This window comes from Saccopteryx bilineata, chromosome 4 (assembly GCF_036850765.1).
Source record: "Saccopteryx bilineata isolate mSacBil1 chromosome 4, mSacBil1_pri_phased_curated, whole genome shotgun sequence".
Lineage (NCBI taxonomy): Eukaryota > Metazoa > Chordata > Mammalia > Chiroptera > Emballonuridae > Saccopteryx > Saccopteryx bilineata.
The window spans coordinates 68941100-68968844 of NC_089493.1; the positions used below are offsets into that span (position 1 = coordinate 68941100).

At 42.1% G+C, this 27745-nt stretch overlaps 1 protein-coding gene across 3 annotated transcripts in view; it reads left to right on the plus strand.

The window, feature by feature from the left end:
- The first annotated feature begins 20127 nt into the window (after nucleotides 1-20127).
- The window catches only part of DMXL2 (Dmx like 2), a 196917-nt gene continuing 189299 nt past the window's right edge, over nucleotides 20128-27745 (plus strand). For all 3 annotated transcript variants that reach the window (XM_066276368.1, XM_066276370.1, XM_066276371.1), the window contains exon 1: nucleotides 20128-20607. In XM_066276368.1, coding sequence (XP_066132465.1) covers nucleotides 20521-20607 — 87 coding nt within the window. In that variant the 5' untranslated portion in view covers nucleotides 20128-20520. The remainder of the gene's footprint in view (nucleotides 20608-27745) is intronic.

Consider the following 27745-nt stretch of genomic DNA (forward strand, 5'->3'; position numbering starts at 1 on the left):
CAAACTTTTTACACAGGGGGCCAGTTCACTGTCCCTCAGACCGTTGGAAGGCCGGACTATAAAAAAAACTATGAACAAATCCCTATGCATACTGCACATATCTTATTTTAAAGTAAAAAAACAAAACGGGAACAAATACAATATTTAAAATAAAAAATAAGTAAATTTAAATCAAGAAACTGACCAGTATTTCAATGGGAACTATGGGCCTGCTTTTGGCTAATGAGATGGTCAATGTGCTCCTTTCATTGACCACCAATGAAAGAGGTGCCCCTTCCAGAAGTGCAGCGGGGGCCGGATAAATGGCCTCAGGGGGCCACATGTGGCCCACGGGCCGTAGTTTGGGGACCCCTGCTATAGGTGGTGGTGGTGGTGGAGAATGAAGAGGGCCCAAGGAACAGATTACCTTTCTGGTGCTTGACCAGAAAATTTCAGACTGGTTGACTAAGTTTATGTTTCTGGGAAAGGTTGAAACTACAATTAGATCAGTTACTAAATCTAGATTTAGTATCATGGGCTTTTTAGCACAAGCAACACCATTTTGGGCCTGTGGTTTCTCTCTCTCTCTCCCTCCCCCCCTTTTTTTTTTAGTAAGAGAGAGAGGAAAGAAGAGAAGGATCAACTTGTAGTTGCTTTACTTTAGTTGTTCATTGATGGCTTCTCATACGTGCCTTGACTGGTGGGGAGCTGCTTAGTCCAAGCCAGTGACCCCTTGCTCAAGTCAGTGATCTTGAGATTCAAGCCAGTGACCTTTGGGCTCAAGCCAGCAACCACGGGATCATTTCTTTTTATTTATTTATTATTTATTTTTTGGGTATTTTTTGTATTTTTTCAAAGTTAGAAGCAGGAAGGCAGTCAGACAGACTCCCGTATGCGCCCGACTGGGATCCACCCGGCATGCCCACCAGGAGGCAATGCTCTGCCCATCTAGGATGTTGCTCCTTTGTGGCTGGAGCCATTCTAGCACCTGAGGTGGAGGCCCTGGAGCCATCCTCAGCACCTGGGCCAACTTTGCTCCAGTGGAGCCTTGGCTACAGGAGGGGAAGAGAAAGACAGAGAGAAAGGAGAGGGGGAAGGGTGGAGAAGCAGATGGGTGCTTCTACTGAGTGTCCTGGCTGGGAATCGAACCTGGGACTTCCACACGTCAGACAGACACTCTACTGCTGAGCCAACCAGCCAGGGCTACAGGATCATTTCAATGATCCCACGCTCAAGCTGTCAACCCCATGCTCAAGCTGGTGAATCTGCACTTAAGGCAGTAAACTCAAGTATTCAAAGTAGGGACCTCAGCATCTTAGGTCAATACTCTATCTGCTGTGCCATCACCGGTCAGGCAGTTTTTCTCTTTAACAATAGTAAATTCATTATATTCTCTAAGTGTAAGACTAGATTAATTTATTACTCCCTATTGAACATTTTATTTTTTTCATCTACCATGCCAGAAAAACTAATTCCTTTCTCTAGAAGAATAAAATGGTCTGTTTACTACTTAGCAGGCCATACTTAGCTTTGCTAACTGTTAAGAGAAGACCACAAGGTTTTGGCCAGTTTGCTCAGTGGATAGAGCTTTGGCCCAGCATGTGGATGTTCTGTTTTCTCTTGTGGTCAGGGCACACAAAAGAGGTGACCATCTGCTTCTCTACCCCTCCACCTTACCTTTTTCTCTCTCTTCCTCTGCTGCAGCCAGTGGCTCGATTGGTTTGAGCATCGGCCTCAGGTGCTGAGGATAGCTCAGCTGATTTGAGCATTGGCCCCAGATGGGGTTGCCAGGTGAATCCTGGTCGGGGTGCATGCAGGAGTCTGCCTCTCTGCCTCCTTGCCTCTCACTTAAAAAAAAAAAAAAAAACCCAAACAAACTGATATATGTTGTATAAATAGAAATTCTCTCATATGTATTTGATATTGTGGCTTGCTTTTTAGTTGCTAATACCAAGATGCTAGAACCAGTATTTGTAAGGTGACCAACTTTTTTTTGTGTGTGTGGCAGAGACAGAGTCAGAGAGAGGAACATATAGGGACAGACAGGAAGGGAGAGAGATGAGAAACATCAATTCTTCATTGCGGCTCCTTAGTTGTTCATTGATTTCTCATATGTGTGTTGACCCGGGGGGCTACAGCAGACCGAGTGACCTTTTGCTTGAGCCAGTGACCTTGGGCTGAAGCTGGTGAGCCTTGCTCAAACCAGATGAGCCCGTATTCAAGCTGGCGACCTCGGGGTCTCAAACCTGGGTCCTCCACATCCCAGTCCGATGCTCTATCCACTGCGCCACCACCTGATCAGGCGGTGACGAACTTTTTTACAATGAAAAGGAGAACAAAAATAAATTGAAGAAAACAATATCATAAATAAAAGAAATATTTTATTCATTGCAACAATAATACACTATGATAAATGCATAATAAAAACATTTGTAATATTTTATGAGTACTTTTCCATTGAATGAATACTTTTTGTCAATGTATCATTTTGTAACAATATATTGGAAATATCTGAAGAAATATCCTTCATATTGAATTTTAGGGCAAGTGCTGCAGCTAGAGTATCAACATTCAATCTCGATTTCTCACTTGTCCAAAAATCATTAGCAATTGAATAAATTCTTTCAACTGATGCATTAGTTCCAGGGCAGCACAATGTAAATTAAACAAGAATAAATAAATTTTCACATGGAGTATGTTCATTTTTTTTAAAGATTTTATTTATTTATTATAGGGGGGGAGGAGCAGGAAGCATCAACTCCCATATGTGCCTTGACCAGGCAAGCCCAGGGTTTTGAACCGGCAACCTGCGCCAGCCACCACAGGTCAGGTAGAATATGTTCATTTTTGAAATGGCTGAATATTTCCACCCATCTTTTATCAGTTTCAACGTGTTCATTTTCCCATTGTATTAATTTTTTAGAATTTAAATATACATTCAGTCTTCTAATTTCTTCAAAGAGATAATTGTCGTCTGTTTTGATGTTTAGCATTTCTTTAGATAAAAACTCAAGGCAAGATTCAATACCTGTCCAATATACTTGTGGTGTAGTAAAAAATCACCATTGATGTTTGTTTCAGACCATTCTTCGATATATTGAAAACATGTCTGGTAAAAATTCTGCACTTCTTTGACAAACTTTTCTGTTATGCCCAGGTTTGATTCCTCTAAGTCTGACAAGTTTCTTTTTATAATTAAAGGAAGAAATTTTTCTTGAAAACAAGATTTATATTGAAGAATAAAGTCATTCAAAATAAGACTAACTTCTGTAGCTGAAATGTGATCACCTTCAATCTTTTGAATCGCTTTGTGAAAAATAGATGCTTGATTATGTACAAAATACATTAATATCTCAGATATTTTATTATTGAAAAATGATTCCAGGATTTTAGGACATTTGTCTAAACTTAAAAAATATGAATGGAGAGGCTCAAATAATTGTAGAACACGCTCTATAGCAGGTGTTAGAGCAGGGGTTGGGAACCTTTTTGGCTGAGAGAGCCATGAACGTCACATATTTTAAAATGTAATTCCATGAGAGCCATACAATGACCCATGTACATTATGCATTATCCAATAAAAATCTGGTGTTGTCCCAGAGGACAGCTGTGATTGGCTCCAGTCACCCACAACCATGAACATGAGCAATGGATATGAATGGATTGCAATACATGAGAATGTTTTATATTTTTAATGTTATTATTATTATTATTTTTTCTTTTTTATAACTTTATTTTTTTAATGGGGTGACATCAATAAATCAGGATACATATATTCAAAGATAACAAGTCCAGGTTATCTTGTCGTTCAATTATGTTGCATACCCACCACCCAAAGTCAGATTGTCCTCTGTCACCTTCTATCTTGTTTTCTTTGTGCCCCTCCCCACCCCTATCCCTCTCCCATTCCCCCCTCCCCCCCTGTAACCACCACACTCTTATCAATGTCTCTTAGTTTCACTATTATGTCCCACCTACATATGGAATAATACAGTTCCTGTTTTTTTCTGATTTACTTATTTCGCTTCGTATCATGTTATCAAGATCCCACCATTTTGCTGTAAATGTTCCGATGTCATCATTTCTTATGGCTGAGTAGTATTCCATAGTGTATATGTGCCACATCTTCTTTATCCAGTCATCTATTGATGGGCTTTTTGGTTGTTTCCATGTCCTGGCCACTGTGAACAATGCTGCAATAAACATGGGGCTGCATGTGTCTTTACGTATCAATGTTTCTGAGTTTTGGGGATATATACCCAGTAGAGGGATTGCTGGATCATAAGGTAGTTCTATTTGCAGTTTTTTGAGGAACCACCATACTTTCTTCCATAATGGTTGTACTACTTTACATTCCCACCAACAGTGTATGAGGGTTCCTTTTTCTCCACAGCCTCTCCAACATTTGCTATTACCTGACTTGCTAATAACAGCTAATCGAACAGGTGTGAGATGGTATCTCATTTCCGTTTTGATTTGCATTTCTCTAATAGCTAAAGAAGATGAGCATCTTTTCATATATCTGTTGGCCATTTGTATTTCTTCCTGGGAGAAGTGTCTATTCATATCCTCTTCCCATTTTTTTTATTGGATTGTTTGTTTGTTTGTTGTTGAGTTTTATGAGTTCTTTGTATATTTTGGATATTAGGCCCTTATCTGAGCTGTTGTTTGAAAATATCATTTCCCATTTAGTTGGCTTTCTGTTTATTTTGTTATCAGTTTCTCTTGCTGAGCAAAAACTTCTTAGTCTGATGTAGTCCCATTCATTAATTTTTGCCTTCACTTCTCTAGCCATTGGAGTCAAATTCATAAAATGCTCTTTAAAACCCAGGTCCATGAGTTGAGTACCTATGTCTTCTTCTATGTACTTAATTGTTTCAGGTCTTATGTTTAGATCTTTGATCCATTTTGAGTTAATTTTTGTACAGGGGGAGAGACTGTAGTCCAGTTTCATTCTTTTGCGTGTGGCTTTCCAGTTTTCCCAGCACCATTTATTGAAGAGGCTTTCTTTTCTCCATTGTGTGTTGTTGGCCCCTTTATCAAAAATTATTTGACTATATATATGTGGTTTTATTTCTGGACTTTCTATTCTGTTCCATTGGTCTGAGTGTTTATTTTTCTGCCAATACCATGCTGTTTTGATTGTCGTGGTCCTATAATAGAGTTTGAAGTCAGGTATTGTTATGCCCCCAGCTTCATTCTTTTTCTTTAGGATTGCTTTGGCTATTCGGGGTTTTTTATAGTTCCATATAAATCTGATGATTTTTTGCTCTATTTCTTTAAAAAAATGTCATTGGAAGTTTGATGGGAATTGCATTAAATTTGTATATTGCTTTGGGTAATATAGCCATCTTGATTATATTTATTCTTCCTAACCAAGAACAAGGTATATTCTTCCATCTCATTATATCTTTTTCGATTTCCCTTAACAATGGTTTATAGTTTTCATTATATAAGTCCTTTACATTCTTTGTTATGTTTATTCCTAAGTATTTTATTTTTTTGTTGCAATCATGAAGGGGATTATTCTTTTGAGTTCCTTCTCAGTTGTTTCATTGTTGGCATATAGAAAGGCTATTGACTTCTGTATGTTAATTTTGTATCCTGCGACCTTACTGTATTGGCTTATTGTTTCTAGTAGTCTTTTTGTGGATTCTTTGGGGTTTTCCATGTATAGGATCATATCATCTGCAAAAAGTGATACCTTTACTTCTTCTTTTCCGATATGGATGCCTTTTATTTCTTTGTCTTGTCTGATTGCTGTGGCTAGAACCTCTAGTACCACATTAAATAAGAGTGGAGAGAGTGGACAACCCTGTCTTGTTCCTGATTTAAGGGGGAAAGCCTTCAGTTTAGTGCCATTTAATATGATGTTAGCTGATGGTTTATCATATATGGCCTTTATCATGTTGAGATATTTTCCTTCTATACCCAGTTTGTTGAGAGTCTTAAACATAAAATTGTGTTGTATTTTATCGAAAGCCTTTTCTGCGTCTATTGATAAGATCATGTGGTTTTCGTTCTTTGTTTTGTTGATATGGTGTATTACATTAACTGTTTTACATATGTTGAACCATCCTTGAGATTCTGGGATGAATCCCACTTGATCATGATGTATTATTTTTTTAATATGTTGTTGTATTCGATTTGCTAGTATTTTGTTTAGTATTTTAGCATCTGTATTCATTAGAGATATCGGTCTGTAGTTTTCTTTTTTTGTGCCATCCTTGCCTGGTTTTGGTATGAGGGTTATGTTGGCCTCATAAAATGTGTTTGGAAGTATTGCTTCTTCTTCAATTTTTTGGAAGACTTTGAGTAGAATAGGAACCAAGTCTTCTTTGAATGTTTGATAAAATTCGCTGGTATAGCCGTCAGGGCCTGGACTTTTATTTTTGGGGAGGTTTTTAATGGTTTTTTCTATTTCTTCTCTACTGATAGGTCTGTTTAGGCTTTCTGCTTCTTCTTGACTCAGTCTAGGAAGGTTGTATTTTTCTAGGAATTTATCCATTTCTTCTAGGTTGTTGAATTTAGTGGCATAAAGTTTTTCATAGTATTCTACAATAATTCTTTGTATATCTACGGTGTCCGTGGTGATTTCTCCTCTTTCATTTTGGATTTTGTTTATATGAATTCTTTCTCTTTTTTCCTTGGTAAGTCTTGCCAAGGGTTTGTCAATTTTGTTGATCTTTTCAAAGAACCAGCTCCTTGTTCTATTAATTTTTTCTATAGTTTTTCTGTTCTCTAATTCATTTATTTCTGCTCTGATTTTTATTATCTCCTTTCTTCGGCTGGTTTTGGGTTGTCTTTGTTCTTCTTTTTCTAGTTCCTTAAGGTGGGAAGTTAAGTGGTTCACTTGGGCTCTCTCTTGTTTGTTCATATATGCCTGAAGTGATATGAACTTCCCTCTTATCACTGCTTTTGCTGCATCCCATAGATTCTGATATGTCGTATTGTCATTTTCATTAGTCTGTATATATCTTTTGATCTCTGCACTTATTTCTTCTTTGACCCATTCATTTTTTAAAAGTATGTTGTTTAGCTTCCACATTTTTGTGGGATTTTTTTCCTCTTTTTTGCAGTTGAATTCTAGTTTCAAGGCTTTATGATCAGAAAATATGCTTGGTACAACTTTGATTTTTCTGAATTTGCTGATGTTGTTTTTGTGGCCCAACATATGGTCAATTCTTGAGAATGATCCATGTACACTGGAGAAAAATGTATACTCAGTCACTTTGGGATGAAATGTCCTGTAGATGTCTATCATATCCAGGTGCTCTAGTGTTTTGTTTAAGGCCACTATGTCTTTGTTGATTCTCTGTTTGGATGACCGATCTAGAGCCGTCAGCGGTGTATTGAGGTCTCCAAGTATGATTGTATTTTTGTCAGTTTTTGTTTTAAGATCAATAAGTAGCTGTCTTATATATTTTGGTGCTCCTTGGTTTGGTGCATATATATTAAGAATTGTTATGTCTTCTTGATTCAGTGTCCCCTTAGCCATTATGAAATGGCCATTTTTGTCTCTGAGTACTTTTCCTGTCTTGTAGTCAGCATTATCCGATATTAGTATTGCTACACCTGTTTTTTTTTGGATGTTATTTGCTTGGAGTATTGTTTTCCAGCCTTTCACTTTGAATTTGTTTTTATCCTTGTTACTTAGATGAGTTTCCTGTAGGCAGCATACAGTTGGATTTTCTTTTTTAATCCATTCTGCTACTCTGTGCCTTTTTATTGGTGAGTTTAATCCGTTTACATTTAGTGCAATTATTGATACTTGTGAGTTCCCTATTGCCATTTTATAGATTGCTTTCTGTTAGTTTTGTGTCTTGTTTGATCCTTCTCTTTCGTTTTTCTATCTTTTGTTTTTATTTGGTTGTATTCCATACATCTTTCCTCTGTTGCTATCTTTTTTATCTCATGTGCTTCTGTGGTGGTTTTTTCAATGGTGGTTACCTTTGAGTAATGAAAAGGGTCCCTACCCTGTTCATTGTAGCAAACTATTTTGTAAGTACTTTTGCACTCCATCGTCCTTTGCTACTGTTAATCTCTATCTTCTCCCCCTCTTTCTTTTTGTTGTTGTCACAGTTTAAATTTGGTTTTATTGTGTTCTTCTTGGAGCTTTTACTTGTGGCTCTGTTTTTTTTTTTTTTTTTTTCTTTGTATCTGATTGGAGAACCCCCTTTAGTAATTCCTGGAGTGGGGGTTTTCTGATGATAAATTCCCTCATCTTTTCTGTATCTGTGAATGTTTTTATTTCTCCTTCGTATTTGAAGGATAGCTTTGATGGGTATAGTATTCGTGGCTGAAAGTTCCTCTCTTTCAGGACTTTAAATATTGGGGTCCACTCTCTTCTAGCTTGTAGAGTTTCTGCTGAGAAATCTGATGATAATCTAATGGGCCTTCCTTTATATGTTGTATTCTTCTTTTCCCTGGCTGCCTTGAGAATTTTTTCTTTGCTGTTGGTTTGTGTCAATTTCATTATGATATGCCTTGGAGTAGGTTTGTTGGGGTTAAGAAAACTTGGAGTTCTGTTTGCTTCTTGAACTTGAGGCTTTAGTTCTTTCCACAGGCTTGGGAAGTTCTCATCTATTATTTGTTTGAGTATGTTCTCCATTCCATTTTCTCTCTCTTCTCCCTCTGATATACCTATTATTCTTATGATATTCTTTTTGATGGAGTCAGATAATTCTTGTAGGGCTATCTCATTTTTTTTAATTTTTTTTTTTATATATTTCTGAAGCTGGAAACAGGGAGAGACAGTCAGACAGACTCCCGCATGCGCCCGACCAGGATCCACCCGGCACGCCCACCATGGGGCCACGCTCTGCCCACCAGGGGGCGATGCTCTGCCCATCCTGGGCGTCGCCATGTTGCGACCAGAGCCACTCTAGCGCCTGGGGCGGAGGCCACAGAGCCATCCCCAGCGCCCGGGCCATCTTTGCTCCAATGGAGCCTTGGCTGCAGGAGGGGAAGAGAGAGACAGAGAGGAAGGCGCGGCGGAGGGGTGGAGAAGCAAATGGGCGCTTCTCCTGTGTGCCCTGGCCGGGAATCGAACCTGGGTCCTCCGCACGCTAGGCCGACGCTCTACCGCTGAGCCAACCGGCCAGGGCCCATTTTTTTTAATTTTTGAGTCTCGTTCTTCTTCTCTCTGTTGTGCCTCAAGTTGCTTGTCTTCTATTTCACTAATCCTCTCTTCTATCTGACCTGTTCTATTAGCTAAGCTTGTTACTTCGTTTTTCAGCTCGTGAATTGAGTTTTTCATCTCTGTTTGATTTGTTTTTATAGTTTCAATTTCCTTGGACATATATTCTTTGTGTTCATTGAGTTGTTTTCTGAGCTCCCTAAATTGCCTTTCTGTGTTTTCTTGTATATCTCGGAGGATTTTTAGGATTTCTATCTTGAATTCTCTGTCATTTAGCTCCAAGGTTTCCAATATATTAAATTTTTTCTCCATAGATTTTTCCTCATCTAGCTGTGTTACCTCTCTTTCTTTTGTATCCATGATATTCGATTTTCTCTTCCTTAATGGCATCTGAGGGTGGTTTTGTTGATAGTATTAATGAGATTTAATAAAGAATAAAAAGTTAAAAAAAATAAAAATAAAAAAAATAAAAAATCAAAGAGTTGTTTTTTTTTAAAAAAAAATTAATAATGAAATAAAGAAAAATAAAATAAAATAAAAATTAAAAAAAGAGGAAATTATTCCCCCCCTCCTTTTTTCCTCTCCTCTCCTCTCCCCTCTTTCTTGAGAAAATCTTGTGGTGGACTGTGAATTATAACAAACAATGCCTGTGATGGAGGGCCTGAATTGGGGAAAAGTAATAAAGGGTCAAAAAAAGAAAAAGAAAAAAAAAAAGGAAAAAAAAAGAAAAAAGAAAAAAAGAGCGTATGGACCCACAAAAAGCAAATAAGGAAAAAATTTGGGTCAAGAATAAAATGATTTGCTTTTAGGTGTTGGTTGTCTAAGAGTTATGATGAGAGGAATAAGAGGAAAACGGAAAAATGGGGGGACAAATTAAAAAGTTACTATTGTATTTAGTGGAACAAGAACTAGATAATATGGAGAGCCAGGGATGGGAGCACTGCTAGTGAGCTAAAAAGGTGAAGTAAAAACCCCCCAAAATGCCACAAACATAGGTTTGAGTCCCAGATAAGATAATTTGTTTGTTATTGAGGTTTGAATGAGAGGAGATGTAAAGGAGAAAGGAAGAAACTAATATAGAGGGAGAAAAGAAAGAGAGAGAGAGAAAGAAAGAGGGAACCACTAAAAGAAGAAAAAAGAAAGGAGAGAGAGAGAGAGAGAGTTAAGGGTTTTGGAGTGCAACCCTCATAGAGAGAAAGGAAGAGAAGAGAAAAGATAATGGGAGATGTAACACTTATGGGTAGTGTAGTTCAAGGAGAGGAGAGAGTAAGACCGGTAGAGAGTTAATCGGCCAAATTGGAGGAGGAAAAAAAGTATCAAGAATGAAGATAAGAGAAACAAACGAACAAATATAATAAAATGGGATAGGTTATAAAGTCTGCAAATCTGATTTTCAGAGGTTATCTTCTTGCTTTTTCTTTTCTCTCCCTCTTTCTGGTCGGTGACTCTGTACCCCGGGTTCTGCCCCTTTGGCACGCTCAGGTAGAGGTTTGCAGTTGATAAGTCTCTATGGCAATGTCATGTATTGTGCTTTAGTTTCGTTGGCAGTCGAAGCTCATTAGCATTTATAGGCTCCGACAGTGAGAGAGTCCGTGTTCCTGGAGCCTTTTTCCTAGTCTTTCCTTCCTCAATTAGTAGCCTGATAATCCAGCTATGGGGTTGCTGCTGCCTCTGCCTGGATAGTAAGAGGCTCAAAGAGCTGGCAACTCCCCACTCTATTTCCACTCAGCACAGGGCTCTGGGTAAGGCTCAGTCAGTCAGAGCTGCTAGCATAATCAGGCGGGCTTTCTGCCCACTCAAAGACCTCTGGCTCTGCCACTCTGTCCGGTAACACAAGCGGGCGCCCACTTCCGGGGCGCTTGGAGGAAACTCTCACTCACTGTCTGCGACCAGGATATCCGGCCAGCAGTCTCACGCTCTGAGTGAAACCCCCAACCGCAGGGAAAAGTTGCAGCGTTGGAATTGAGTCTCGCTCCGTCCCTGTGCGCGGCTTTTGCAAGGCGCTGGGGCGGCTCGAGATTCCGCTTTGGCCCACACAAAGGCCCCTGACTCTGCCCCTCTGTGCGATAACACAGGCGCGCACTGCCGAGGCACTCGGAGGAATTGCTCACTCCTTATCTGCGCGCACAAACCAGGATATGAGGCCGGCCGCGTTTCCCTCTGAGTGAAGCACCCTCCAGCACGGAAAATCTCCACCGTTGGAATTAGTTCTCACTCCCTCCCGTGCGTGGCTTTCCCAGGGCGCTGGGGCTGCCCAGAGTCTCTGCCCTCGGCCCACAGAAAGGCCTCTGACCCTGCCTCTCCATGGGGCAACACGGGCACCCACTCTCGGGGCCTAGGAAGAAATTCTCGCCCACTAACTGCGCACCGACCAGGAGACCAGGTAAAATGGCCGCTCCACTTGTCTTTCTTTGTTTGGGTTTGGCGCGAGTGTTAGCTTGTATTGCCTGGGTTGCCACAGGATCAGATTTTCCTCGGCTTGGATCTCCATGCCACAGCCTGGTTCGGCCATTTGTGCCGCGGCGGCCTGGATCTATTCACCCCCTTTGCCCGCCTCAGTTTCTATATTCACAGTTACCAGAGAAAGCCGCCCTGTTTAGGTTAGTGAGGAAGGCGGAGCATTTCTTACTCCCTATTTCCTTCGGGGTTTGGTTATATATTTAGCCAATTTTTCACTCAATCATACCTTTGGGTGTATTGCGAAGCATCTGGAAGCTCCAAGTATAGGTTTTTCTGTTTCTGGTTGAAGATCTTGTTGAGTTTTGGGGGTGATTTATCGGTATCGCTTCCTACCCCGCCATTACTCTGACGTCATCTCTAATGTTATTATTTTTTAATTAAAGATTTGCTGCCTGAGCAGGTGGTGGCACAGTGGATAGAGCGTTGGACTGGGATGCCGAGGACCCAGGTTCGAGACCCTGAGGTCACCAGCTTGAGCGTGAGCTCATCTGGTTTGAGCAAAAGCTTACCAGCTTTGACCCAAGGTCACTGGCTTGAGCAAGGGATTACTCGGTCTGCTGAAGGCCCGCGGTCAAGGCACATATGAGAAAGCAATCAATGAACAACTAAAGTGTCGCAATGCGCAATGAAAAACTAATGATTGATGCTTCTCATCTCTCTGTTCCTGTCTGTCTGTCCCTGTCTATCCCTCTCTCTTTCTCTCTGTCTCCTTAAAAAAAAAAAAAAAGGTATGCATAATTAAAAAAAAAAAGAGATATGTCTGCGAGTCAGATGCAGCCTTCAAAAGAGCCACATCTGGCTCACGAGCCATAGGTTCCCAACCCCTGTATTAGAGCAAGCCATCTAACTTTTGAATATCCTAAAATTTTTTTTGTATTCAACATTTATTTTTTTAGAATTTTTTTTTTGTGTGACAGAGACAGAGAGAAGAACAGACAGACTGGAAGAGAGAGAAATGAGAGGCATCAATTGCAGCACCTTAGTTTCTCAGTGATTGCTTTCTCATATGTGCCTTGACTGGGGGGCTACAACTGACTGCATGACCCCTAGCTCAAGCCAGCGACCTTGGGTTCAAGATGGTGAGCCTTGCTCAAACCAGATGAACCAGCGCTCAAACTGGTGACCTCGGGGTTTTGAACCTGGTTCCTCCGCGTCCCAGTCTGATGCTCTATCCACTGTGCCACCACCTGGTCAGGCACAAAATTGTTTTAAAGTAGCAACACGAATGGTAAAATGACTAAAATGCAAATAAATTGTAGTTATTATTACTTCTACATCAATTGGCATGGCACATGACGCTGTGTGATTGCATTTGACAAAATATGTGCATTACAATCTATTCCTAGTATTCTCTTTTGGAGTAACTTGTAATTTTACATACACATTATTCACCCTTTGCATCTTTGCTCATCAAAATTTGTATTTGTATTGTCAGCCATTAGCGCAACAACTTTGGATTTCAAATTGTTTACATTTATTATTCTGTATAGATGGTCTGACAAAATTTCAGAAGTTTCGCCCTCAATGTATTCTAAATGTAAAATTTTTACTTGAATGCCCTTGGTAACATTAAAATATCTTACTATTATTGGATACAATTTAATTTCATTATGATTTGATGCATCAGATAAAATTGTTACAAATGCTGAAGTTTCCAAGTCCTCTGTATTTTGTCACAGTAATTTTTAAATACTGATTTCAAAATAGCCTCGCATTTTGTCCTGACACATGAAAATTTTGCGTTGTGAAACTTTTTCAATAATTTAGTTGTACAATCCATACTAAAAAAACTTTGTGAATTATGGTATGAAATGCAAATGTTCCCTCCATTGCAGTCACCTGTTTTTCATCTTCAGAATAATTTGAAGTTTAAAAAAAACTTGTTATTTTACAACAGGAAGCTGATGCATCTAATGATTGCTTATGTTTGTTGGTGGTGAAGTGTTTCATTATCGCTGCTCTGCCCCCAACTGAAATACAAAATTCTCTGCTGCAAATATTGCAGAAAACAATGGTATCTTTCTCTGATATGAGGAATGGAAATTTCTTTTTCAACTTATTGTTGAAATGGCATTTTCTCTTTTTTGATTTGTCCATCCCTTAAATGAAATTAAAAATTAAAAATAAAATACAGAGCTACATGAATGATGCAAGCACATTAGGAACTGAAAATGTTACATCATGGTAGGTGAATTTTCCGGAAGCTAAATTAACAAAACTAAATATCAAACAAAACCACTAATTTGGAGTGATATTCGAGTGTATTTATCATTTTCTAATTTAAAAAAGTCTGTTTTATGCAACTTTTTAATCAAAATGCGTTATTAATAGATATGGTTTGAGGTTGGATTTCTACTTAAAAATTAAATTTTGGGAAAATACTTGTAAATAAAATTATACATATTTGGAAATTATTAAATAGATAATGAATTAATAAAATGTGAATTGTGCTTACCTGTCTATGATTGAATTTTCACTGAGAAAGAAATAATTGTGAGTCTACAATGTTGTGTGTGTTGTGTGCTCGGTATATCATGCGCTCTCTCAAGGTCTCCCGGGCAGAGCGCATTGGTCTCATAATCGCGTCTCGCTGCACTGTACTGATTCCCGATGAATCATCATGTCAAACACAAACACGTCACATCACACGCAATGGATCAACTTCACATTGATCGAAATTGGACATCTACAGATTAGTCTTCCAATATCAAAAAGGAGGACATGTAGGAGGACACTTTTCGAGGGAGGACAGAACTTACAAAAGAAGGACTGTCCTCCCTAAAGGATGGTGATTGGTCACCTTAGCATTTGCCTTCATGGTACTTCACGCATAATACAGGACTTCATTTGCCCATCATTTTGTGTGTGTTGTTGTAGTGTGCTATATTTCCACTATATGTTTCTTTTAACTATGAGACTTAGTACCTCTTTATTCATGGTTAATAGTATATAATTAAATACATAGAAACTGTGATTTCCTAGAGCCCAATATATTGTACATAGTACATTATATTAACACAAGCATATGATACTTTCCTCCACAAAACCACTGTAAAATCAATTAAACATTTTCAGAGATACAAATAAATGCATGTATAATGAAAATTACTTTTTAGCCCATAAATTTTTCTTGCAGAATTGGGTATTCTCAAATTCAAATTTTATATGTCAGCAAATAAGGTACATACTACAATTTAGGCACTGGGGAAACAGGAAAATAAAATACTGGTCCTGACTTGAAATTTCTGAAACCCAAGTAGAAGAAAACAGACAAATTGCTATGAGATATGTGTGTTTCAACAGGAGGAAGCCTCAAGGTATTTGGGGGTAGACAAATGGATGGCCAGTAGCTGTGGCCACCATCACAGCCACCTGGTCTGTGCAGGTTCGCATTTGATTCGGATAGATGGTAATGAAACAACAGAACCAAGAACTGGTGGGCCATTACCTTTTATTCTAGACTTGTACCAGCCAACGAATAAAAACAAACACTCGGGCACCAAAACCCACTCATTCAGCGTTCACAAAGCTACTGACACATCTGGGTTTTCCTAGAATTAAAGGCCCCACCAGCCTTATTCTCCTCTGTTTCTCATATCCTTCTCTTTACACAAACTCTGCACAAACTGGCTTCTCCTTCAGCATTCTGCCATCTTGGCTGCCTGCTCTCTCTGCAACAACATGGCCTCTCTCCCCTGCAACAACATGGTCTCTTCTCTCAATATGACCTCCTAGCTCCTCCTATGAAAACTTTTTGGTGAGACAATCCCTCCTCCAGCACACATTAGCATAACCAAGCCCCTTCCCAAGCAGAAAGGTAACTAGCCATATCACCTGGGCAGTGCCATTTTTAACAATAAAAGTGAACAAAACCAGAAAATATAGATTTTACAAACTTATTTGCCCAACAACAAAGAAGGCTTTAATGAATAGGTGACTTTTAAAGTAAACTGTGGTTTGCCAGGTCAAAAAGAGGATTTATACTATGATGGCTAATTTGATTTGCTCAAGGGCTCATTAAAAAGGAGAAGGGGAGGGGAAAGGCAGGAAGAAGAGGGGGAGGGAAAAGGAAGAAGGGAGAGGGAAAAAAGAAGAAGAGGAAGAGGAGGAAGAGGAGGAAGAAGAGGAGGAAGAGGAGAACTAGGAAGAGGAAGAGGAGGAAGAAGGGCATTTCAGACAGAGCAAAGAGCATGAACCAAGACAAGAAAGCATAAGAGAACTGTTAGTCAAATAAGTTTGTAAATATGATATATATGTTTGCTCGCTTATAGTTTGCATTGGATGTGGGAGACAGGCTGTAAGCTGGCAAGGTCCTTATAATCGAAGGCTTGGTTTTAAGACTAAGCTTTTCCCACTCTTTTTTTTTTTAACAGGGACAGAGAGAGTTAGAGAGAGAGATAGACAGAACAGAGAGAGATGAGAAGCATCAATCATTAGTTTTTCATTGTGACACCTTAGTTGTTCATTGATTGCTTTCTCATATGTGCCTTGACCATGGGCCTTCAGCAGACCAAGTTACCCCTTGCTTGAGCCAGTGACCTTGGGTCCAAGCTGGTGAGCTTTTTAAAATTTTTTTATTTTTTTATTTTTCCGAAGCTGGAAATGGGGAGGCAGTCAGACAGACTCCTGCATATGCCTGACCAGGATCCACCCGGCATGCCCACCAGGGGGCGATGCTCTGCCCCTCTGGGGCGTTGCTCTGTCGCATCCAGAGCCATTCTAGTGCCTGAGGCAGAGGCCACAGAGCCATCCTCAGCGCCCGGGCCATCTCTGCTCCAATGGAGCCTCGGCTGTGGGAGGGGAAGAGAGAGACAGAGAGGAAGGAGAGGGGGAGGGGTGGAGAAGCAGATGGGCGCTTCTCCTGTGTGCCCTGGCCGGGAATTAAACCCGGGACTCCCGCACACCAGGCCGATGTTCTACCACTGAGCCAACCGGCCAGGGCCTCGTGAACTTTTTTTTTTTTTCTCAAGCCAGTTGAGCCTGCGCTCAAGCTGGCAACCTCAGGGTCTCGAACCTGGGTCCTTCCACATCCCAGTCCGATGCTCTATCCACTGTGCCACCGCCTGGTCAGGCTCCCACTCTTTTAATACTAAGATCTTCTCAAAACTGAGCTTTTTTCCACACCCCCTGACTGTTGCATGATGTAGGGTGGTGCACTCTTACGAGGAATCCCATTTATGCCTCAGATGAGTGGCTTTGTATCAGAGACTTCCTTATTTGTATATTGGCTTAAAGGCTTTAATTTCTACACTATAAAATGAGGCAGACTGGGGCATTCTCGCTCAGATCCTGCCATCACCATTGCAGAGGAGAGGCAGCCAAGATGGTGGAGTGCTGAAGGAGAAGCCAGTTTGTGCAGAGTTTGTGCAGAGAGAAGATGGGGAACAGAGGTGAATAAGGCTGGTGAGGTATAAACCTTTGATTCCAGGAATACTCGGATGAGTCAGTGGCTTTTGGAGCCCTGAATGGAAAGGGAAGTGTTTTCCCAATATGTGTATTTCTCGCCTGATGGGTGCAAGCTAGGATTAAAGGTAATGGCCCACCAGTTCTTGGCTCCGTTGTTTCATTACCATCTGTCTGAATCAAATTGCGAAACTGCATGGGCCAGGCGGCTCTGATGGTGGCTGTGGCTACTGGCTTTACAAGAGCACAGCATGCTCTGGAAACAGCAAATAACTCAGTGGGGTTAGAGCAGTGGTCCCCAACCTTTTTTGGGCCATGGACCGGTTTAATGTCAGAAAATATTTTCACGGACTGGCCTTTAGGGTGGGACGGATAAATGTATCACGTGACTGAGACAAGCGTCAAGAGTGAGTCTGACGAATGTAACAGAGGGAATCTGGTCATTTTTAAAAAATAAAACATCGTTCAGACTTAAATATAAATAAAACGAAAATAATGTAAGTTATGTATTCTTTCTCTGCGGACTGGTACCAAATGGCCATGGACGGCTACTGGTCCGCGGCCCGGGGGTTGGGGACCACTGGGTTAGAGCATAGTGTCTTCAAGGGAACAGCTTCAGATGACAAGATTAGACAAACTAGAATGAACAGGTTTGTCAATCAAGATAAGGAGTTCAGATTTTAACCTGTAGGGAGTGCGGATTTTAAGCAGAGGAAAATTTTTCCTTTAAAAGACTTCTCTGGTGCTGGCCAGTTAGCTAAGTGGGTTAGAGCGTTGATCTTGATAAGCCAAGGTCTCAGGTTTGATCCCCAGTCAGGGCACATATGAGAAGCAACCAATGACTACTAAGTGGAACAACTAGATGGAACAAGGATTTCATGCTTCTCTCTCTCTCTCTCTTTCTCTCTATCTCAAATCAATGGTAAAATAAAAAAAAAATCAACCAATAAATGCATAAATAAATGGAACAACAGATTGATGTTTCCCTTCTCTCCTCCCACTCTCTAAAATAAATAAATAAATAAATAAATAAATAAATAAATAAATAAAATGTGGGTTTTTTTGGCTGCATTGTGATGTACTGGAGAGCAATAGATGGAAGGCAAACTAGTTAGGAGGCTATTATGGTAATTAAATGACAAATGATGAGATCTGAAATAAAAGGCAAATGGCAGTGGGGATGAGGGGTATGAATTAGGGACTTTGAAAATGAATCCTGAGATATGGGCAAGAGAGAAAGGAGCCAACAGTGGTTCTATGGTTTCTAGGCTGGCTGACTAGGGGAACAGTTAAGCCACTAAATGAAAAGGAAAATGCCCTAGCTCATCAGGATTATTTTTGACTCCTTCTCCTTTCCACGGAACAGATTACCAATTCCTGCGAAACCTTTGCCTCCAATCTTCCCCACCCTCCTCACTGTGCTGCAAAGTCATCATCTTCTTCTTCTTCTTCTTTTTTTTTTTTTTTACAGAGAGAGGGATAGACAGACCAGACAGACAGGAATGGAGAGATGAGAAGCATCAATCATTAGTTTTTCATTGCGCATTGCAACACTTTAGTTGTTCATTGATTGCTTTCTCATATGTGCCTTGACCGTGGGGCTACAGCAGACTGAGTAACCCCTTGCTCGAGCCAGTGACCTTGGGTCCAAGCTGGTGAGTTTTGCTCAAACCCGATGAGCCCATGTTCAAGCTGGCGACCTCAGGGTCTCGAACCTGGGTCTTCCGCATCCCAGTCTGACGCTCTATCCACTGAGCCACCACCTGTTCAGGCCAAAGTCATCTTCTTGAAGCAGTTTATGAAAGAACCCACCCTCCTCCCAAGCAGAATGAAATCTAAGCTTCTTAGTGGAGCATTAAAAACTCTACCTCCAAAATCAAAACAAAACAAATCAAAAATAAAACAAAAACAAACAAACAAAAAGACTCTACCTTCAAGCAGGCCACAAGCTACCTCTTGGATACCTGTATCTCCTTAATCATTTCTTTTCCCTACCTCAAACATCAATCTTAGTTCCTCTGACACATCCTTGTCAAAAATACTCTTCCTTTTCCATTATGGATAGACTTTTGGGTTTCAATCACAACACTTGGTGTTCTGCCTAATTTTATGGATAGTTGTGCCTTCCTATCTTTTCTACTCTTTTTCCCCTCTTTATTTCTTTGTACTACTGACTTATATATAATATAGGATAAAAAAATTTGTGATGAATTGACCTGGAGTAGGGATCCGATCCTTGTGTCAACTACTCAAAGTTTAGCAGTCTTGCCTGACCAGGTGGTGGTGCAGTGGATAGAGTGTTGGACTGGGATGCAGAGGACCCAAGTTCAAGACCCTGAGGTTGCCAGCTTGAGCGCGAGATCATCTGGTTTGAGCAAAAGCTCACCAGGTTGGACCCAAGGTCGCTGGCTTGAGCAAGGGGTTACTCGGTCTGCTGAAGGCCCCCGGTCAAGGCACATATGAGAAAGCAATTGATGAACAATTAAGGTCTCGCAAGGAAAAACTGATGATTGATGCTTCTCATCTCTTTCTGTCCCTGTCTATTCCTCTCTCTGACTCTCTCTGTCCCCGAAAAAAAAAAAAAGTTTAGCAGTCTGGAAAAACCAGGAGATTCTGCAAATCCATGGTACCACGCATGAAAAAATGAATCTACTCTAGAGGAATCAGTTGTCTCTAGGGGGCTTTTACTAGAACAAGGCTGACAAAAAGTGGGAGCAAAATAATTTGCTGTCAAGGTAGTATGGCACCTCCAGTTTCACGACACCTTTAATAGTTTATATAAAATAAAATATCTTATGCAATGTACTTTGAAAAAGCTCTTAGGAATCTAAGATTACCCGGGGTGGAATTTCCCGGTGACGGAAGTCTTCTTGAGTCAACTGCACTGACCATCACCCAATGCACTTGTGAGTGGATTAAACAGCAAAACACGCCCGGCGGTGTTTCCCCAGAGTTGGACAGCTGCCTGGCCCAGAACGGCCTTCCGCCCGCCCCCGTCCAGCTCCCGCCCCCCGCGGCTGCTGCCGGAGGCGCCGAGGGAACTCCCGCACGTCTGCGCGCGCAATCCCGGGCCGAGGATCCGCACGGCGCGCGCAATTGCCCTGGAAACCAGTGCGCGCGCACGCGCAAACGTGGGGCTGGGAAGGAGGGCTGAGCTAAAAGCTCAGGGGCAGGAGGAGGGGTTACCTTTTCCCTGACCGTCGCGCCCATCTTCCTCAGGCGGAGCGTCAATTCCAGCACGCGCCCGGCCCGCGCGCTCCCCCAGGCGCTCCCCCGCCTCACATGCACCGGTGTCCTCCTCCCGCATTTGTGCGCCGGTGCAGCAGACAGTGGGAGCATCCGGGCATTTCCGCACCCGAGCGGCGATCCGGGCGGCGTCGGCGGTTGAGGAGCTCCCATGGCAGGGACGAGGCGGGGGCGAGGGAAAGGGGAGTGAGGCGATAAGCCGGAGCCGCCGCGCAAGACGCTCTCGCGGACGGAGGAGGGCCAGGCGCGGGGCTCGTCGAGCCTTTCGTGCATTCTCCTGGTCGGCCCCGGACATGCATCTGCATCAGGTCCTCACCGGTGCTGTCAACCCTGGAGACAACTGCTACTCCGTGGGCAGCGTCGGGGATGTCCCCTTCACGGTGAGTGGCGGCCGGGAGCCCGTGGGGAGAGACCGGGGTCCGGACCCGGGGGCCGAAGCCCCTTTTCCCGGGCCCACGCTCCCCCGGGGGCCACGAGATGTTGGCGGGCCCCACCCGCTCTCCCTCTGCAGCCCAATTAAGGGGATGGGGTGTGGGCCTGGGAGTCCTGAGGAGGGTGTAGGTAATTACCAGTCATGGGAAAGGATTAGGAATCCACCCTCCTGTCCACCCTCAGCAGACGGGTCCCGGGGGTAGCTAGACGGGAAGGTTCCTTTTCTAGGGAGCTCCCGGGTCTGCGGTGGAGGAAGATGGTTGCAACCGCTGAAACCCCAGAGTTCCCGTTTTGCACCTGCTCTGGGCGTGGAGGCCAAGAGACTTACTTGGTCTTGTCTCGGAGCGTGGAGGTGATACTACTGCGCTTGGCTCCCCTTGGGCGCTCTGTTAGGGCAGCAAGGAGAGACGTTGGAGCCTGGGGCTTTAAACCCGATCCGAGACTCTCTCGCCCGATATGCGGAACCTTAATTCCCACTAGAAAATAGAAAAATTCTTTCTCTGCCCCTGAAAAATTTAGAATGGATGGGTTCGCGTGACAGTGGCCTGGAGGGCTCTTATTTATCACGAGATCAGTTTGGTAACCTTCCTAGGTAATATTTTAATCCGTTCGCAAGGTAGACTAGTTTGTCCTTAAGCTAAGGCAATGTGAAATTTTATGGCACTGCTTTTCTTGTTTGTGCGAGTAGAGTGTGTAAACAGTAACGTGTTAGAATCTCTTTAAAATGTAAATGAAAAGGTACGTTTCTCAAGGAATATGGATGGATCAGTCCTTTTTGCGAATGGGATGTTCTTATAGCTAATTCAAACTGAGCTCTAGAGCTTTCATCCCTAGACTCCCATGGATTGGCATGAGTTCCTTTTTTTTTGTATTAAATTTATACATGGTCCTCTTTAGAAAGAACTGTAGGCAGTGAGACCTCGATTAAATATACATTGTTATTGATACCATCTGCTTGATAAAATTGGAAATAGCATAATGGTATGCTTCTTAGACAAGGGAAACACTCTGATCTGATGTCTGCTTTCTAACGGTTTGTTTTTAAGGCTGCAGAAATCAGAAAAGCCCCAGCAAAACTGCAGAATCATGTAGCACAGTGCATTCTGGAACAGAATTTATCTGTCATTGTGATACATTAAAAATAACTATAAGATTGCTTTTTGGCCATTTTAATTTTTAAATGTAATTAACTCGGCTTTGTTCCAGTTGAGATTGAACCCTTTGAAAATATAATTTGCCTGACTTACATTGTTACACCTTTCTCTATCAATGCTGTCATCTGTGTTTTGTGTACAAGTGATCTAAAAGGTCCATATAGTACTGAGCTTGGATTTCAATTCTGTAGAGACTGTTTGAGGCATAGAGAATAAATTTTCCTCTCCCTCAATTGTGTAGGTGGGAAAGAAGTTCTTCAGGGTTAGAGGAGCAGACGTTAGGGCAGGGGTTGGGAACCTGTGGCTCGCAAGCCAGATGTGGCTCTTTTGATGGCTGCATCTGGCTCGCAGACAAATCTTTAATAAAAATAATAATAACGTTAAAAATAGAAAACATTCTCATGTATTACAATCCATTCATTTCCTACCATTCATGTTCATGGTTGTGGGTGGCTGGAGCCAATCACAGCTGTCCTTTGGGACAAAACCAAGTTTTTATTGGATAATGTGTAACGTACACGGGTCGTTGTATGGCTCTCACAGAATTACATTTTAAAATATGTGGAGTTCATGGCTCTCTCAGCCAAAAAGGTTCCCGACCCCTGGGTTAGGGGGTATTTCAACACTGTTGTGGCGGTAGTTTTCTGTTTTCATCTAAATTGGATCTGTGTCTCACTGTGGGCTGGTATATAGTACTCAGGTGGATTCAGATGCAGTCTGGGGAAGCCAATGCAAGAACTATGAGTGCTGGTTATGCTGGAGGCCACCCATTACCAGGTCCTTGGAATCATTTTCGGATCTTTTGCCACCTCCCTAATTCAAACCTGTCACCAAGTCTAGCTGTGTGCAGTGTTTATCAGATTTGCCCTTTCCATGTCCTTAATTACCACCTTATTATAGAACCTAATTTGTATTATTTAATATGAGAACTTCCAAACTGGTTTTCCTGACAGTCATCTGATCACTTCAGTTCATCCTTCACTCAGCTGCTGGGATAATTTTCTTTCAATACCATTTCACCATTTCACAATATGCAGTTGTTTTTTATAGCTGTATTATGAAATTTAAACTAGTCAGATAATCTGCCATCTTTATATTAAATTATATATGCTTCTCATTTTGCCTTACTATTATAGATATACTGATCTTCTTACTCTAGCCTACATTTTTATGGTGCAACAAGAGAATCCTGACCTTTTTTTTACAAATTTTTTTATTGATTTTTAGAGGGAGGTAGGAGGAAGAGCAGGAAGCATCAACTCGTAGTTGCTTGCTGTATGTGCCTTGACTGGGCAAGCCCGGGGTTTTGAACTATCAACTTCAGCGTTCCAGGTTGACGCTTTACCCACTACGCCACCACAGGTCAGGTGAATCCTGACTTTTTAATTTCCCAAATATGACTCAGAAAATTACCTGGGCCCTGGCCGGTTGGCTCAGTGGTAGAGCGTCGGCCTGGCGTGCGGGGGACCCAGGTTCGATTCCCGGCCAGGGCACATAGGAGAAGCGCTCATTTGCTTCTCCACCCCCCCCCCCCTTCCTCTCTGTCTCTCTCTTCCCCTCCCGCAGCCAAGGCTTCATTGGAGCAAAGATGGCCCGGGCGCTGGGGATGTCTCCTTGGCCTCTGCCCCAGGCGCTAGAGTGGCTCTGGTAGTGGCAGAGCGACGCTCCGGAGGGGCAGAGCATCGCCCCCTGGTGGGCAGAGCCTCGCCCCTGGTGGGCGTGCCAAGTGGATCCTGGTCGGGCGCATGCGGGAGTCTCTCTGACTGTCTCTCCCCGTTTCCAGCTTCAGAAAAATACAAAAAGAAAAAAAGAAAATTACCTGGTTTAGGAGGCCTGCTTGTAACACTGATTTCTCATTTAATATCTTAGTTTTGAGTGCACCGATCCAGTCATAATTTTGCCTTGAACTAGAAATGACCTTTTGGACTCTGAAAGAACAGATTTACTTTTTTTTTTTTTTAAAGTTTTTTTTTTTTTTTTTTTTTAAGATTTTATTTATTTATTATAGAGAAAGGGGGGGGGAGGAACAGGAAGCATCAACTCCCATATGTGCCTTGACCAGGCAAGCCCAGGGTTTTGAACCGGCAACCTCAGTATTTCCAGGTTGATGCTTTATCCACTGCGCCACCACAGGTCAGGCCAGATTTACTTTAAAAGAAAGGAGAACAAGCTGTTTTTAAGTACTCTAGAATTAACTAACAAGTATTTGAATGCCTATATCAGTATGGTAAAAATTAAAAAAATTTAACGGTAAAACTCCTTTACATAGAATGTGCCATAACAATCAGATGGAAAACCTTTCGTTCTGGGTCAGATGGCTAAAAATGGGGCCAGCCAGGACTGAAATGAAAGTCTTGTGATCTGGTCTGGTGGGCTTTTTTCTGTTGTGTTTCTTTTTCATTGGAGTTATTGCTTTGAAGGGTGGGAAAGGGTGGTGGTGGTGGTGATGGTGGTGGTGTGTGGCGTGTGGCCAAGATGGGCCATTGTAGAATGGAAGACTGTCTTGTAGTTAGCCAGTGGTTCTTAGCTAATGATATCCTGAGGACCTTTTCAAAATAGGGTAGATCATTTATTTAGGAGTCTCTAAACAGATGGTTTTTGAAAAGCAATTGTTCTAAGTGGATGTTGAAGAGTTTATGACATCATAATTGGAAAATAGTGTTATATATACTGCTCATAAAAATTAGGGGATATTTCAAAATGAATATGAGCAATAAAAATAGCATTTGTGCCTGACCTGTGGTGGCGCAGTGGGATAAAGCATCAAGCTGGAACACTGAGGTTGCTGGTTTGAAACCCTGGGCTTGCCTGGTCAGGGCACATGTGGGAGTTGATGCTTCCTGCTCCTCCCCTTTCTCTCTCTCTCTCTCTCTCTCTCTCTCTCTCTCCCCTCTCTCTAAAAATCAATAAATAAAATATTTAAAAAAAAATAGCATTTGTTTTTATTTGATTAAACAAGATCAGAAAAGCAAACGACAAGTCAAAGAAAGTTGTTCGATTATACAAATGAGATGCAAAACCAACTTTTATTTCATTAGTAAAAATGCACTATACAAAAGGCTGAAAGTACTGGAGTATCTGCCCGTTTCCTGATCCCCTGATTTTTGTGAGCAGTGTATATTGTGTTGTGCTTGGTGGGTGGTGGGTAGTGTGATGAATGATTGCTTGGTTATGTCACTGTGGCCCAATATGTGCTGTGTTGAAATGGTGGTGCAGTTTATAGTGGACAGTCTTAGTGACTATGTATAGCAGGGGTCCCCAAACTACGGCCGGCGCCGGCCCCCACCGCACTTCTGGAAGGGGTACCTGTTTTATTGGTGGTCAGTGAGAGGAGCATAGTTCCCATTGAAATACTGGTCAGTTTGTTGATTTAAATTTACTTGTTCTTTATTTTAAATATTGTATTTGTTCCCGTTTTGTTTTTTTACTTAAAAATAAGATATGTGCAGTGTGCATAGGGATTTGTTCATAGTTTTTTTTATACTCCGGTCCTCCAACGGTCTGAGAGACAGAGAACTGGCCCCCTATGTAAAAAGTTTGGGGACCCCTGATGTATAGTTTTCATGCTAACATATGAGTTATGGTGGTTTTCACTTGTGCTTTGACAGCAGGTTTTTTTTAAAACAATTGTGATTTTATGAATATAGTTGTATGTGTCACTTTTTTTTTTTTTTTGTATTTTTCTGAAGCTGGAAACGGGGAGAGACAGTCAGACAAACTTCCGCATGCGCCCGAGACCGGGATCGACCGGGCACGCCCACCAGGGGCGAGGCTCTGCCCACCAGGGGGCGATGCTCTGCCCCTCCGGGGCGTGGCTCTGCCGAGACCAGAGCCACTCTAGCGCCTGGGGCAGGGGCCAAGGAGCCATCCCCAGCGCCCGGGCCATCTTTGCCCCAATGGAGCCTTGGCTGCGGGAGGGGAAGAGAGAGATAGAGAGGAAGGAGGGGGTGGTGGTGGAGAAGCAAATGGGCGCTTCTCCTATGTGCCCTGGCCGGGAATCGGACCCAGGTCCCCCGCACGCCAGGCCAACGCTCTACCGCTGAGCCAACCGGCCAGGGCTGTATCACCTTTTGATCATTCTGTTATATTCAGTGTAGATCTAAGTTCTGGAAAAACTGTTATCCTGAAAAAGTCAGGTCCCAGATAGTCCAAGGAGACAATGATCTGTATGAGCTTTGTTGTATTGTATTTTCTTTTTTTTTTTAGTGAGAGAGACAGAGACAGGGAGAGAGACTGACAGGGACAAATAGACAGGAAGTAGAGAGAGATGAGAAGCATCAGTTTTTTGTTGTGGCACCTTAGTTGTTCATTGATTGCTTTCTCATATGTGCCTTGACTGGGGGGCTCCAGCTAAGCCAATGACCCTTCGCTCAAGCCAGAGACCTTGGTCTCAAGTCAGTGACCTTGGGCTTTAAGCCAGTGAGCAACCTTTGGACTCAAGCCAGTGATCATGAGGTCATGTCTGTGATCCCATGCTCAAGCCAGCGATCCTATACTCAAGCTGGTGAGCTCAGGGTTTCAAACCTAGATCCTCAGCATCTCAGACCAACTCTCTAACTATATACATTCTTACAGATAAGTGAATGTTAACGCTTAATGCAGCAGATAGTGTAGAGTTCTCATTTATGTTATTACTTTCCTGAAAAGTAGTCCTTAAATACTATTTTTTCTTTTTTGTAAGCATGAAATATTAATTAAAATAATGATGGTACATGATGATTATTAATCTTTTTTAATTTTCCTTTTATTTTTAAGTGAGAGGAGGGGAGATAGAGAGACTCCCACATGCACCCCGACCAGGATCTACCTAGCAGCCCTCATCATGGACAGATGCTCGAATAAACTAAGTTACCCTTAGAGCCTGAGGCCACTGCTCAGACCAGCTGAGCTATCCTCAGCATCCAGAGCTGATGCAAAACCAGTTAAGCCACTCACAGCAAGAGGAGAAAAGGGAGAGAAGGGGGAAAGGGAGAGGAAGAGAAGCTGATGGTCGCTTCTCATGTGTGCCCTGATGAGGGATGGAACCTGGGACTTCAGCATGGCCAGGCTGGGACTGAGCCAACTAGACAGGGCCATGATTATTAATCTAATTTAAAATTTTTTAACATCTGGCCTTAAGGGGTGCTGATTGTATTTTCAGGCAGATAGGCGCAGTTGATGTTATTCCAATAGGGGTAGTTGATATTGTTCTAATATGATATGAAATTAGCACATCAATCAATCAAAGTTTATAAAAATTAGTTCCACTCTCAGGGAGCTTATGATATACTGGCAGAGATAAAAGAAGATGTACAGAATTATATTGTAAGGCAGATGAAAGAGATCTCATGTCGTTGGGAAGATAAAAGATTTCACAGAATATTGACATTCAGAAAGACAGTGGTATTAGGTCTTCCTGGGTGGCAAGGATGACAAAAGCCAAGTAATGGTGTGATATAAAGGATAAATTCCATTATAAAAGTGATTAAAATAAAACAGAACTTCTTTATTAAATAGCAGACACTCTTAGAATGTTGAAAAATATAATCTGTAAACATTATTCGTAGTTGTTTTAGGAAAACATACTTGTATTCTGGTATTTCTTGACTTTTGTTGGTGGTGTTTTTTTCTTAGAGTCACCAAGTTAGTAATGAATGAAAAGACTTTAAAAGTTAGGCCTGGCCCTGGCCGGTTGGCTCAGCGGTAGAGCGTCGGCCTAGCGTGCGGAGGACCCGGGTTCGATTCCCGGCCAGGGCACACAGGAGAAGCGCCCATTTGCTTCTCCACCCCTCCGCTGCGCTTTCCTCTCTGTCTCTCTCTTCCCCTCCCGCAGCCAAGGCTCCATTGGAGCAAAGATGGCCCGGGCGCTGGGGATGGCTCTGTGGCCTATGCCTCAGGCGCTAGAGTGGCTCTGGTCGCAACATGGCGATGCCCAGGATGGGCAGAGCATCGC